Below are 15,440 nucleotides of genomic sequence, written 5' to 3'. Positions count from 1 at the left end.
CAGGAGTTTCCTCGTGTACCAACAACGCAACGTTATGTAAATATTTACTTCTAAATATGACAATAAATATATATCGCATGGCAATGAAAGTCATTAAAATGATAATGAACAATACGAACTATCAAAGACTGCATTTGGTATGTACATATACATATATTTAATCCGCACAGTCAAGTGGAGCAAGTGCGTTTGTGTAAAGTTGCACTTGTAGTGATGATGACTGACTGCAAACTGAATTAACGCGCCTCTCTTTTGCTGCCATTGATCCGCCTGTGATGTGTGACCCAGCCGGAAAGGTGCACGGGCGGCTAGGGCATGTTCATCATGCCACCGGCGTTCATTCCAGTGGCGGGGAAGCCTGCCTGGAACTGGTCGCCGTTCATGAGGCAGCGGTACACGCGCAACTGTAAGGAGAAACGCGGTAAAATACATGATCAATGTACAGAATTGTGTAATCATTACCTCTGATAAAAAAAAACGTAGTCATAAATAACACGATTTATTGCACAGCATCCGTGATTAATCCAGGTAGAGTTATGTAACTTACATCGTCAATATATCCAACAAATCCTCGGCCGTTGCAGCTTCCGATGAGCAGACCGTTGTATCTGGTGCTAACGCGACCTGCAATATCGCGCTATATTACTGCATAAACATAAACTAAGAGTTTCCGAAATTAACAATAACAGAAGTGTTTAAAAAAACAATCAACATTTCGATGGAGAGTGTGTGCGCAGACGGTTACCTTTGAGCGGCTGTGACTTGATCTCCTCGTCCACCTGTCCCGTCACCTGGTTCCCATCATACGTCAACGTCACATTCTTCCACGCCTTCTCCTGCAAAAATATTGACATCTAGAAATACCTTGTATCAACTGTAGGTGTGCAATCTATTTGCGTTTAGTACGCTGTGATTGGAATACGAACTAGTAAAAGCATTACTCGTCTTTATAACATTAATGAGCAGTTTCCAGTTCTATTCATATACAGTTTGGACCAAAGATCCCGCGCGGTCCAACCTACTTACTCTGTACGGGATGGATATCTCGACACCCTCGGGGTAGCGCCCGACCCTGGCCTCTACACGGAAGATGACCACCTTCATCTGCTGGTTAAGAGAGATCTCCACGGAACCCAGCTGCCGTCCGTAACAGTTTGATAGCAGCACCTGAATACCAAGGAGAGAAACTATACAATGATTGATTCACTGAAATTCTAGGTAGAAACAGAACATGAGTAAAGAAAACGCGTAAACCAATATACACAATATGAGAAATTGGTGTTTATTTAAGGCATATGGTACCTGCTCGTCGGAGACTCCGCCCGGAAATTCGTAGAACCTGAGGTTGACGGTGAGCTGGGTGCCCAGGTCTTGGTTGGCATACTGCCACACCGTCAGCGTGCCCGTTCCGTCGAAGCGGCCCGCATTGCTCACGTTCTTCACGTTTCCGTTATTACCCACCGATATCTGATAGCCCGCTGAATCCTCGATCTCCTGGCCGTTAAAATTGATCCACAACTCCGGCTGGCAGACTTGAATTAAATGAAATTACTCGGAAATGCAACTTAGAACCACTTGCGTCAAATAAACTGCAACTTTTATTAAATCTTTTGCGATGCGTCGGACTTAAGCCTTTTTTGTAACAGAATGGATGTTTATCCACTGCATGCGTTGGTCGAAAAGTTCAGCAAAGTAAATATAGAGTCCAACGGTGTAGCCATGAAATGCCCCCACATAAATGTAAAATTATAAAATAATATACAAATACGATACAACTGTACTTACTGTATCTCTGGTCGGGATCAAGGTCGTGGCAGGCGCAGTGCTCGGGGTTGTAAAGGGTCCCCATTGGGCACTTCCGGATCATCCAGTCAAACCCGAGAATGAACTCCTCGTACATGTGTCTGTCCACGTGTGGCCGCAACGTGCATGCTGCCACAAAAGGTAAAAGAATGATAAAGGGAAAACGGTTATGTACTTACGGCAATAATAAATCGTTTATATGAACGGCAGTATATTATTTATATATAAAGAAAAACGCTTTTATTTGTATAAAATGAAACCTTAATTTCACCTTAAAATATCACCCAGATACATGCGTGTATTGATAGATATGAACTTACGGGGTCTGGTTGTGGAGACAGGGGCGGTGAGAGGTTCCATGGCACGCGGATCCCCGGCGCCCATGGCATTCATGTCAGTTAAGCCCATTCCCATGCCCATGTCCACGCCATTCAAGGGACGCATCGCCTGCCGGGCCAGCTCGTCCGGTGCTGCAAGCGATGACAATACATATATACTTACACTCAAAATACAGCTTAATGGTGTGATATTTTAACTAAATTTAGCCATACTATTGTTTTATTTGTAACGTAGGGGAGAAATAATGGTCGGGCAACTTTTGACGCGAGGTATTTAGGAGAACTGTCATATGACAATGGTGTAATGGATGTATATTTTACAGTTGCATCAGACATGGATTCCATTTATTTCTTATATATAACTTAAAGCTTAAATCAAATATTATATAAATGCAATTCTTTAAAGGGGCTAGACACCAGATGGTCCCAGCATCGGCAAATACAGTATTTCCTCAAAACAAAGTTAAAATTGTCAATGCGAGCAAGTATAGGAGGCCGATGATACGTTAGTTTACATGGCTAGAATATTGCACACAACGACGTCAAGTTTATGTATGTTTTTGACAATTTTCTTTTTTTTCTTGCAATCGTATCAGCTGGTGTCTAGCCCCTTTGAGCAGAGCCGAAATGGTTGTCATGCAGAATCAAAATTATAAACGGTTTTATGAAGCGTGGCAATTTTAGCAAAAGTGGCATATATGTCTTTTCGGTGAGTGGTAGGCCACTGGTGTATTTTACATTTATTGATGGGGTTCTCAACCCAACCACAGCCGCACTGATTCGCGTTGAAGAGGGTGTTTTCCGGGCAGGGGAATTCCCGCTGGAACATCCCCGCCTTCACTGCGAACATCCGGGGATTTCCTTCCACAGCGCGCAGCAGGCAACCAGCTGAAATATAAAATATCGTAGCCACAATAATGTGGTCGTATCGCATTTGTTTTAAATCATAGAGACTTGTAAATAAAAGATAAAAATATTAGTTTAAATCGCTTTTTTAAATCTTTAAATGTCTGATACGATCAGGTATTGTTCTTTATTTTACATATACACCGGTGTCTTATGCATTTTTCTGGACAGGATGAAAACTTTTTGTCAGCGAAAACGAAGTGTAATATACACAATCAATAATGATGCTCCGATTTATTAATAATCAATACCAATGCAATTGTTTTTTCTAAATCGAGTAGGGGATAGGTTGTACGTGACATTAACAAAAAAAGGCAGGCTATTGTAAGTTTAGGGGGTACCAAACCCACGTCATACCGCTATTCCGAATGTCCTAAATGTCTATGGCTCAAGACCACAGTTATCTGCCCCCGTTGACTGGCTCAAGACCACAGTTATCTGCCTCCCGCTGACCTATCTGCCCCCCGTTGACATCCCCCGTTGACCGACATCCTCCGTTGACCCCTTCCCCCCCCCCCCCCCGGTTGACCAAGATCCGGATGTGAATACAGAAAAAAGAGTGCTTGTGTTCAAGTATCAATATTTTATTAAAGCTGAATGAAAGAGAAGAAACAGGTGGCCTTTTTGTATAGAGCTTAACATAATTTGACACTGTAGTGCAAAAACTGATAGTTTTCAGTGTAAAAATTGGAAAAATCATTGCCTGTGGAACTATGTAAATTGGTTGTTTGTAGCCTTATTCCGTCTTGACCTCAGGGTCATTCAATTTTGTGAGACAACGCATTGGTCAACCCTTTGGTGTTTTTTGTAATTAAATTTTGTGTCTTAGATTGTTCTACAGCAGCCAGTTACTGTGGTCTCAGGCCATATAAAGAGCCGTGTTTTCGCCTCGTTATAGGAACCGGTCGTTGATGCACGGAGCCGTTTTACCCGATCACCATGGTCATACTGCTATAGCACTTTGACGTCATCAATTGGATTTCAAATTGGGGACAAAAAAAATAATAAAAAAAATATGCATGTGCATTGATAATCGATTAACTTACCACATCAATTAAACTTGGCATACCTATACATACGTCGTACAAGAGTGACACAGGAGAAGCGATTGGAACTTCCTGGTGATCTCGAATTCGCGTAGTCAAGTTCAAAACAAACAATGTGGTTGTATTTATTTCGAAAACTAGTTACCATGTTGGGAAATGACCCTACTGATGTGGTCGGTGACCTGGAGGTTGTCAAGTATAACAGCATCAAGCGATTCAGAGATTTATCTTTATTTTAATACAACAATCATAACTAAAAGCCATAAAAGTCAGACCTATGACATGTGAACGTGCATTGTTTTAACCGGCTGGGTGTGTCTTATAACGCCTCGGTGTTTGGCTTGAATGAATATAGTCAACAGCGAGAAGACCCGACCTTAAATATTTCCTAATCTACAAATGACGGACTCCCAAGCAGCGTGTATAGCGCGCCTTAACGGGTATAAAACGCTGTATTTTTTGTCGACATCATTAATTACATTTTTTTTCTCATTTTACCAAAGCACCTCTTGAATACTCCACAAGACGAAGTACAAGGAAAAGATATTTCGCATTTACATTGTCATTTTTTCCTTCATTATCATGTTTTTCCGGCCCGGATAGATTAATTCAATCCGAGGGCCGGTAAACCGGTTTAGTTTAATCATATTGTATTGTTCCTTTCTTTAAACAGTATAAATTGCATACAATTTACATATACACCAACAATCAAATAAAACATAAAGCCGGTAACTGTAACGCGGCTTTTCGAGTTACCGGCCACGCAGCGTGTCCGGGGGCATTCGGAACACTTCGATCATTTTCCATCAAAAAATTCCTCGGACGTATATGGACGGTTAACAATGTCAGAAATCTTTACATTTAGGTAAGTACTCTCCAAATAGATCGCGCAGTCATTTCAATTTAGCAGATAAATTTAATGACATTACTCTAAGGATTGTTATTCTTTATGCAATGATACACTTCAATGGCAATCATTTTAAACTTAAATATACAAAATACTAGTGTTGGGAATCGGTTGCAATTTTACTATCGATGATCGGTTCCACTCAAGTAACCGATTATCGATAGTATAATCGTTCTTTTTAAAATACTAGATAGTACCTGAGTTGTAGTTTTATTCATGTACAGTATCAAACTCTTAATTATTATATGCATATACCTTTATGTCTATGATTGAAGTTATTACGTGTTGTTGTATAAAAAATAGTTCATTTTCTTGCTCATTGTGGCTTTCATCAGCCATTTTGTTAAATATAACATCTGAACACTTACTAATATATATAAAAAAATTTCGATAATCGATTTTAATTAAATACTATCGATTGTCGCCGATTTCAGGCCCAACCAATCGATTTTCGATTATAATCGATCATCGGAACAAATACACATTAAAACACTACAATTTATGAATACTATTATTTAAAATCTTACGAACTACTTCTACTGATGTATGGTTTAGAATCTAAGAAATCTTTACATTTAACTTCGCAGCAAGTAGATCGCGTAGTAATTTCAATTTAGCAGGTAAATTTAATGACTTTACTCTTGGAAATCGTATCATCAATGCAATAATACACTTCACTTGCAATCCTTTCAAACTTAGATTTACAAAATACACGTTTAAACACGACAATTTATTCATACTAGCATTTCAAACTTTACGAACTACTTATACTGATGTTAAACGGCCGAGGAGCTCCGAGTAGTCCGAGGGTCCTTTTTTACATAAAATAAACAGTGAGCGTCATTGCGAGTGACGCATCTGCAATATGATGTGCCAGATATAATTAACTAGCACGGCTTAATTCACCGGAAATGCCTATCCGGTGTTCAAAATTTCTAAAATTTTAATATCATGATATTTAAAAAGTTGATTTGCAATAAAATGGTCAAAACAGCTATGAGTAATAATGGGTACTTACGGCTGCCCTGCTGCGCGGCGATATGGGATACACAGGCGAGCACCGTCACAAGCCGTAACATTGCGCACCTACAACAATCATGAAACTCATCGTTTGGACAATGAAAACATACACATGACAAGCTTAACTGTCCATGAGACGACATTGTCACTTTACTAGGCATAAAGTGGTGGTGAATAACTTAACTGCCTATAAGACGGTCACCCTACTAGGCATTAAGCTATGGTGATTAGCTAAACTGTCCATGAGGCGGCTATGCATGGTCACTCTACTAGGCATTAAGCTATGGTGATTAGCTTAATTGTCCATGAGACGACTATGCAAGGTCACTTTACTAGGCATTAAGCTATGGTGATTAGCTAAACTGTCCATGAGACATCTATGCAAGGTCACTTTACTAGGCATTACACTATGGTGATTAGCTAAACTGTCCATGAGACGACTATTCAAGGTCTCTTTACTAGGCATTAAGCTATGGTGATTAGCTAAACTGTCCATGAGACGACTATTCAAGGTCACTTTACTAGGCATTACGCTATGGTTATTAGCTAAACTGTCCATGAGACGACTATTCAAGGTCACTTTACTAGGCATTATGCTATGGTTATTAGCTAAACTGTCCATGAGACGACTATGCAATGTCACTCTACTAGGCATTATGCTATGGTGATTAGCTAAACTGTCCATGAGACGACTATGCAATGTCACTCTACTAGGCATTAAGCTATGGTGATTAGCTAAACTGTCCATGAGACGACTATTCAAGGTCACTCTACTAGGCATTATGCTATGGTTATTAGCTAAACTGTCCATGAGACGACTATGCAAAGTCACTCTACTAGGCATTAAGCTATGGTGATTAGCTAAACTGTCCATGAGGCGGCTATGCAATGGTCACTCTACTAGGCATTAAGCTATGGTTATTAGCTAAACTGTCCATGAGACGACTATGCAATGTCACTCTACTAGGCATTAAGCTATGGTGATTAGCTAAACTGTCCATGAGACGACTATGCAATGTCACTCTACTAGGCATTAAGCTATGGTGATTAGCTAAACTGTCCATGAGGCGGCTATGCAATGGTCACTCTACTAGGCATTATGCTATGGTTATTAGCTAAACTGTCCATGAGACGACTATGCAATGTCACTCTACTAGGCATTAAGCTATGGTGATTAGCTAAACTGTCCATGAGACGACTATGCAATGTCACTCTACTAGGCATTAAGCTATGGTGATTAGCTAAACTGTCCATGAGGCGGCTATGCATGGTCACTCTACTAGGCATTAAGCTATGGTTATTAGCTAAACTGTACATGAGATAAGTATGAAAAAGTCACTCTACAAGCAATTGTAGGAAATGTTTTAATTGAAAATTACTAAGACCTTAAAAAGTGAGTATTTAAGCAATTCTGGACCGCTAGACATTTTTGAAACTAACAATTATTATCTATGACGAAGGGATTTTCCACACGGTTATGAACACATTATACTGAACTAATTCCCAAACCACAATCAATTTTAAATATAGCATGTTAAAACACATTTATGTTAAACAAATGTTGTTATATATGGTATACAAATTAAAAGGGACATAACAAAAATGAATACACAGGGTTGTGATTTGAACATTGACACAGCATTGAATTATCAACTATTAACAAACTTGATTTCGACGTTGAATCAACGTTGTGTGCCTGCTGAGATAGTGGGGACTTGTCACTCTATGTTTGACCAAGGCACAATCACAAGTTTACTAGGGCATCTAGTCTTGGTGACTATAGTGGGGACTAGTCACTCTATGTTTACCAAGGCACAATCTCAAGTTTACTAGGCGATCTTGTCTTGGTGACTTTAGTGGGGACTTGCCACTCCATGTTTGACGAGGCACAATCACAAGTTTACTATGGCATCTAGTCTTGGTGACTATAGTGGGGACTAGTCACTCTATGTTTACCAAGGCACAATCTCAAGTTTACTAGGCGATCTTGTCTTGGTGACTTTAGTGGGGACTTACCACTCTATGTTTACCAAGGCACAATCACAAGTTTACTAGGGCATCTAGTCTTGGTGACTATAGTGGGGACTAGTCACTCTATGTTTACCAAGGCACAATCTCAAGTTTACTAGGGCATCTAGTCTTGGTGACTATAGTGGGGTCTAGTCACTCTATGTTTACCAAGGCACAATCACTAGTTTACTAGGGCATCTAGTCTTGGTGACTATAGTGGGGTCTAGTCACTCTATGTTTACCAAGGCACAATCACAAGTTTACTAGGGCATCTAGTCTTGGTGACTATAGTGGGGACTTGTCACTCTATGTTTACCAAGGCGCAATCACAAGTTTACTAGGGCATCTAGTCTTGGTGACTATAGTGGGGACTAGTCACTCTATGTTTACCAAGGCACAATCACCAGTTTACTAGGGGATCTAGTCTTGGTGACTATAGTGGAGACTAGTCACTCTATGTTTATAAGGGCACAATCACAAGTTTACTAGGGCATCTAGTCTTGGTGACTATAGTGGGGACTTGTCACTCTATGTTTACCAAGGCACAATCACAAGTTTACTAGGGCATCTAGTCTTGGTGACTATAGTGGGGTCTAGTCCCTCTATGTTTACCAAGGCACAATCACAAGTTTACTAGGGCATCTAGTCTTGGTGACTATAGTGGAGACTAGTCACTCTATGTTTACCAAGGCACAATCTCAAGTTTACTAGGGGATCTAGTCTTGGTGACTATAGTGGGGACTTACCACTCTATGTTTACCAAGGCACAATCTCAAGTTTACTAGGGGATCTAGTCTTGGTGACTATAGTGGGGACTTACCACTCTATGTTTACCAAGGCACAATCTCAAGTTTACTAGGGGATCTAGTCTTGGTGACTATAGTAGGGACTTGTCGCTCTATGTTTACCAAGGCACAATCTCAAGTTTACTAGGGCATCTAGTCTTGGTGACTATAGTAGGGGCTTGTCGCTCTATGTTTACCAAGGCACAATCTCAAGTTTACTAGGGCATCTAGTCTTGGTGACTATAGTGGGGACTAGTCACTCTTTGTTTACCAAGGCACAATCACAAGTGTACTAGGGGATCTAGTCTTGGTGACTATAGTGGGGACTTGTCACTCTATGTTTGACGAGGCACAATCACAAGTTTACTAGGGCATCTAGTCTTAGTGACTATAGTGGCGACTAGTCACTCTATGTTCGACAAGGCACAATCACAAGTTTACTAGGGCATCTTGTCTTGGTGACTATAGTGGGGACTTGTCGCTCTATGTTTACCAAGGCACAATCACAAGTTTACTAGGGCATGTAGTCTTGGTGACTTTAGTGAGGACTTACCACTCTATGTTTACCAAGGCACAATCTCAAGTTTACTAGGGCATCTAGTCTTGGTGACTATAGTGGGGACTTGTCGCTCTATGTTTACCAAGGCACAATCACAAGTTTACTAGGGCATCTAGTCTTGGTGACTTTAGTGGGGACTTACCACTCTATGTTTACCAAGGCACAATCTCAAGTTTACTAGGGCATCTAGTCTTGGTGACTATAGTGGGGACTAGTCACTCTATGTTTACCAAGGCACATTCTCAAGTTTACTAGGGCATCTAGTCTTGGTGACTATAGTGGGGACTTGTCGCTCTATGTTTACCAAGGCACAATCACAAGTTTACTAGGGGATCTAGTCTTGGTGACTATAGTGGGGACTTGTCGCTCTATGTTTACCAAGGCACAATCACAAGTTTACTAGGGCATCTAGTCTTGGTGACTTTAGTGGGGACTTACCACTCTATGTTTACCAAGGCACAATCTCAAGTTTACTAGGGCATCTAGTCTTGGTGACTATAGTGGGGATTGTCGCTCTATGTTTACCAAGGCACAATCACAAGTTTACTAGGGGATCTAGCCTTGGTGACTATAGTGGGGACTTGTCGCTCTATGTTTACCAAGGCACAATCACAAGTTTACTAGGGCATCTAGTCTTCGTGACTTAAGTGGGGACTTACCACTCTATGTTTACCAAGGCACAATCTCAAGTTTACTAGGGCATCTAGTCTTGGTGACTATAGTGGGGACTAGTCACTCTATGTTTACCAAGGCACAATCACAAGTTTACTAGGGCATCTACTCTTAGTGACTATAGTGGGGACTAGTCACTCTATGTTTACCAAGGCACAATCTCAAGTTTACTAGGGGATCTAGTCTTGGTGACTATAGTGGGGACTTACCACTCTATGTTTACCAAGGCACAATCTCAAGTTTACTAGGGCATCTAGTCTTGGTGACTATAGTGGGGTCTAGTCACTCTATGTTTACCAAGGCACAATCTCAAGTTTACTAGGGCATCTAGTCTTGGTGACTATAGTGGGGACTAGTCACTCTATGTTTACCAAGGCACAATCTCAAGTTTACTAGGGCATCTAGTCTTGGTGACTATAGTGGGGACTTGTCACTCTATGTTTACCAAGGCACAATCACCAGTTTACTAGGCGATCTTGTCTTGGTGACTAAAGTGGGGACTAGTCACTCTATGTTGACCAAGGCACAATCACAAGTTTACTAGGCGATCTTGTCTTGGTGACTAAAGTGGGGACTAGTCACTCTATGTTGACCAAGGCACAATCACAAGTTTACTAGGCGATCTTGTCTTGGTGACTAAAGTGGGGACTAGTCACTCTATGTTGACCAAGGCACAATCACAAGATTACTAGGCGATCTTGTCTTGGTGACTATAGTGGGGACTAGTCACTCTATGTTTATAAGGGCACAATCTCAAGTTTACTAGGCGATCTTGTCTTGGTGACTTTAGTTGGGACTTGTCACTCTATGTTTACCAAGGCACAATCACAAGTTAACTAGGGCATCTAGTCTTGGTGACTAAAGTGGGGACTAGTCACTCTATGTTTATAAGGGCACAATCTCAAGTTTACTAGGCGATCTTGTCTTGGTGACTTTAGTTGGGACTTGTCACTCTATGTTTACCAAGGCACAATCACAAGTTTACTAGGGCATCTTGTCTTGGTGACTAAAGTGGGGACTAGTCACTCTATGTTTATAAGGGCACAATCTCAAGTTTACTAGGGCATCTAGTCTTGGTGACTTTAGTTGGGACTTGTCACTCTATGTTTACCAAGGCACAATCACAAGTTTACTAGGGCATCTAGTCTTGGTGACTAAAGTGGGGACTAGTCACTCTATGTTTATAAGGGCACAATCTCAAGTTTACTAGGGCATTGGTGATTATAGTGAGGACTAGTCACTTTATGTTTACCAAGACACAATCGGCATCTAGTCAGCTTGACGCCTAGGGACTAGCCATTCTATTTTTGACTAGGCAGAACCTTTTTTGCAACCTTTTATAAGGGAGAAGGATAATCATATACTTGATATAATTATATGAATATACAGGTAACAAAGCCAGGAGATAATAAATAAGACTTAAGACTGCCTGTCTGCATCAGGATTCGAAACGCACGACCTCTTGATCTGTGGTAGTTAACAACTGGTCACGGAGATGGCTTTTAAAAACCTCATATAAAAACAAATCGCATGATAACAGCGGAATTCGCCTACATTACAAAGAAAGTTGTCAACATTTGGATGTCTATGTTAGGTTTTTTGGGATATTTTTGTATGAACCATTTTTCTTGATTTTTGTTCTGTTACCAAAAAGTATAGGTTTTATGCTTCAGATCACCATGCACTAAGTATTAGCAGCGCTGGTGTTGTTAAAAGCTGAAAATGCTTCTAAGATTAAATCCAACAAATGAAGAAAACAATCTCAAAGCAATAACAACGTCTAGGGTGGGGGTGGGGGGGAGTGGGGGTGGGGTCGGGTCTAAGGGTTGGTCGGGAAACCGGAAACAAACCGTGATTTTACGCCTTATGGGATATGAAAGTTGATAACATTTAGCCGACAGTTGGTGTTGGGCAAAATTTTAGGCTACCACAAACATGCCTTAATTAACATGATTTTTGTGTTTTAATTTGTGAACTGTACTGGCGGCAAGCAATGTCAAAATCCAACATCAAAAATAGTTCCTATCCACGATTTCCCTGCCCTTTCAAAGTTATCTCACTGACAGTTCTCATCTCTAACTGGTTATTCTACGAAAACATGTTTTGCTTTAATTTTCTCCGAAATCTAATTTATCACAAAACTCGCAATTTATAATGTTATGAATAAATCATACAGGCTACCACGGAGACAACACTGACTAAATGGAAGACAACAGTGTCATCGTTAAACCAGCGAGCTGTTACAAGTGCAATGCGTCGCGTAATTTGTTTACTTTCTGGCACGTCGGATGACCAAGAGAATAGAAATGTGACAGGGACGTGTCAAAATGAAGATTTAGACGTCATTTGCGGTAATTTGCATTTTCGTGTTCAGGTTTTTGGTTGTTTTTTTTAAATAAATCACAATTTTCTGTACTTATTAATATTGTGTTATTGTGGTGGAAATTGAAGTGAGAACAACCGCAGTCATGCTGTGTCTGGAAAGACTTTTACTACTACTGAGGTTTAAAGGCTGTAATTCAAGGGATGAATGCGAAAAGGTTCTAAGTGACATTAAATAAAGAAGAAGATAGAGCCTTTTCGCTTTCACCCTCGATATGTGCACTATGTATGTGAACTGTAAGGCGTTGTGACATTTTTGAAAGGCATCAAGTGTCATTTACTGTCGATACTTGTTATACTAGTCAATTGCCGTGATTTAGATTCTTTTCTAATCATTGTTTGGCCCCAAAATAATTTCCCCGGTATTGCATCTGAAAACACTTATTTTACGATTATTTTACTCTTTGAAACCGAACTTACTGAAAAAAAATACAATTAAAGTAAAAAACCAGCAGCAACAACCTTGTTTTAGTGGGGCGAAACGTTATCCACTCGCCCACGGGCACTCATACAAAGCTGACGGAAATTAAAACCTTTATTATAAACATTCTAGCACCACATGATAATGTCAATAAACCAAATCCAAAATTGCGCACTTCAAAGACAATTTACGAATATTTATCAGCATTTGTTGAAGACTTCCAGTCGTCAGTATCTTAGTTTTAACAATTATGATTTGTAACACTTTATTTCATGATATTTTTCCCATAGAATGTGTTTTTACAAACCATGGACGAGTCCTTTTAATAGTAATTAGACTTCGTGGAAGTAGTGGGCTTTCAACGCAGTCATGTAAAGTTTTAATTGTTTTTCTTTTTATCACACCAACTGCAATGGGCATATGTATAGTGACAGTCTATAACCCATTTTAAATTGTTATTCGTCTTTAGAAACAATTTATCAGTTGTATTAAAGGCCTGTTTTAGAAAACTAAAAAAAATCTAAATGCAACGTTTGTTAAGTACTTTTAATAAAACACATTACAGAACATGCTGCATTGAAAGTAAATAATGAATATGTATAATTGTAATATGAGCGCAAATATTGCCCAAGACTATTATTCAATCAGATGGCTGGATAAACAACAAGTAAAATGTTAAATGACATGTGAATGTTAGAATTACGTGTATCGTTTTCTAACAACAGGGCCGCGAAATCGAATTTGACATAAATTTTATCGAGGCAAACAATCTGGCCAAATTTCATGTCGCCTCCTGAGTTTTAACATGATATTTTTCGAATATCGGACCTATTATATAAAGAAATGCATTACGACCAAGGTCCATAAGAGGGGTTGAAAATAAAACCTCAATAGTATCCACAGTATGTTTGTACAACATATGACCTAGTCACCTATATAAAGGTAGGCATTTCCCAAAGAATCACGACAGCTTTGAAAACTACTTTTAATGTTTAATGGTAAACCGTCAGGACATCTTTAATGAACTATAAAAAGTGAGCATTTCATGGTCAAAAATAGTTTGTAACATATGTTATTGCCATGTTCAACAAGAGTTATAATTACGGTTACAGAAGCAGATTCGCCGTGACAGATTCCGAACTTGACATCAGAAGTTTCAGGTTCTTTAGTAAAATAATATGAATAAATGAGTTGATACGTCTGGATGTACATTCATTAGCATTATATGTTTTTTAACTACCACTGTGAACAAACGACAATTCTTTTTTGAAACAACAAAACTGTTACAATGTGTCATGTTCGTTGAATTTTATGACTTGAATGTTTCCATAGTCACGCGTTTTATTACTGATAAAATAAATCCTACATATTAAATATATTTTTCTCGTAATCTACGGGTTATTCCCATATGACAGGTATAATTAGAAATTATTTTGCCCATGTCAGCCCGCGAGTGACATATATGGCCGAATTGACAACGGCGGTGCAGACTGTCATATTTCATTCAGACAAAACAGTTCAAGTTGCTTTGGATTGTGAGCAAATATGAAATATCACTGAAAACGCGTAAAACTTCCCCTTCTTTTATTAGCTATGTTGTATGATATATGATGTCCTGGTGTTATTTTAATGCTGATTGACCATTTATGTTGTAATAGTACACACACACACACACACACACACACACACACACGGACACACGCACACACACACATTTCTGAAATACCGTTTCTGTACGATGGTGTACATGCTTAACTCCAAGAAAGCCCGTAGAAAGCCAATTAAGGACGAAACAGTTTCGTGTAATTACAGAAACGTTACAGCAAACTTAAAAGCAGTTACTTTAATTACTGAAGGCAGTTGCTATAATTAACTTAAAAGCAGTTACTTAAATTACTGAAGGCAGTAACTTTAATTACCGAAAACAGTTAAGTGCAATTTTAATTCATTTTAACATGAAGAAAAGTAAATCGTGTTTGCTCTGCAGCCATTTTTTGCGAAGGACCTTGTCAAGAGTTTACAAAAATGTACACGGTCTAGTTCAAGCGATATCACACATCGTAAGGATTACATTTTGGTTCAAATAAAGCTTACCGTAGTGTATTTTACGATTTATATGCAGTTTTATCTATTTTCAATTTTCCTTGCTGGCCTCTATCTCGACAGCGTTTAAGCCAACCAGAACAACATGCAGGCGTGTATTCTATCACTATTCTATCACAAGTGTTTTAGCATCGATTTCTGAATATGATACCAAGTGTACTTACTTTTGGTTCAAGTTCTGCTAGAATCCAACAAACTAACGTATCAAGTATGTACGCTACGGTTGTAACGTTACCACGGTCGCTGTTCTTGTACGCGCCCTAACTTTCAACACGAAGTCCCGTTACGCTTGTCACTTAGTAAATCACAAAAAGGAATAAGTGTGACTTTGTGGTCATATTGTTTATGTATACGGACTATAAATATTGTAATAAGTAAGGCGTAGAATACAACAGGGGCCTTTACGTACAGTCCCACATTAACATGCGCACGGAATATTGTTTTCACGTGCGAACAGTTTGCGCTGTTGTGCAACGATTTTCATAATT

The 15,440-nt window shown here is 39.4% G+C and overlaps 1 protein-coding gene across 1 annotated transcript; it reads right to left on the bottom strand.

The window, feature by feature from the left end:
* Nucleotides 1-32: 32 nt before the first annotated feature.
* Nucleotides 33-15,268, bottom strand: LOC128231990 (asparagine-rich protein-like). Its single transcript, XM_052945307.1, has 10 exons — nucleotides 15,117-15,268; nucleotides 6,019-6,086; nucleotides 2,880-3,029; nucleotides 2,124-2,273; nucleotides 1,786-1,932; nucleotides 1,303-1,532; nucleotides 1,027-1,167; nucleotides 746-836; nucleotides 548-624; nucleotides 33-404 (listed from the first exon to the last, which is right to left on the bottom strand). Exons 2-10 carry the CDS (start codon nucleotides 6,077-6,079, stop codon nucleotides 309-311), a joined length of 1,143 nt encoding a protein of 380 aa, XP_052801267.1. The 5' UTR covers nucleotides 6,080-6,086; nucleotides 15,117-15,268; the 3' UTR covers nucleotides 33-308.
* Nucleotides 15,269-15,440: the final 172 nt, after the last annotated feature.

The sequence above is a fragment of the Mya arenaria genome, chromosome 4 (assembly GCF_026914265.1).
Source record: "Mya arenaria isolate MELC-2E11 chromosome 4, ASM2691426v1".
Taxonomy (NCBI): Eukaryota; Metazoa; Mollusca; class Bivalvia; order Myida; family Myidae; genus Mya; species Mya arenaria.
This window is presented reverse-complemented; position numbering and strand designations above follow the sequence as displayed.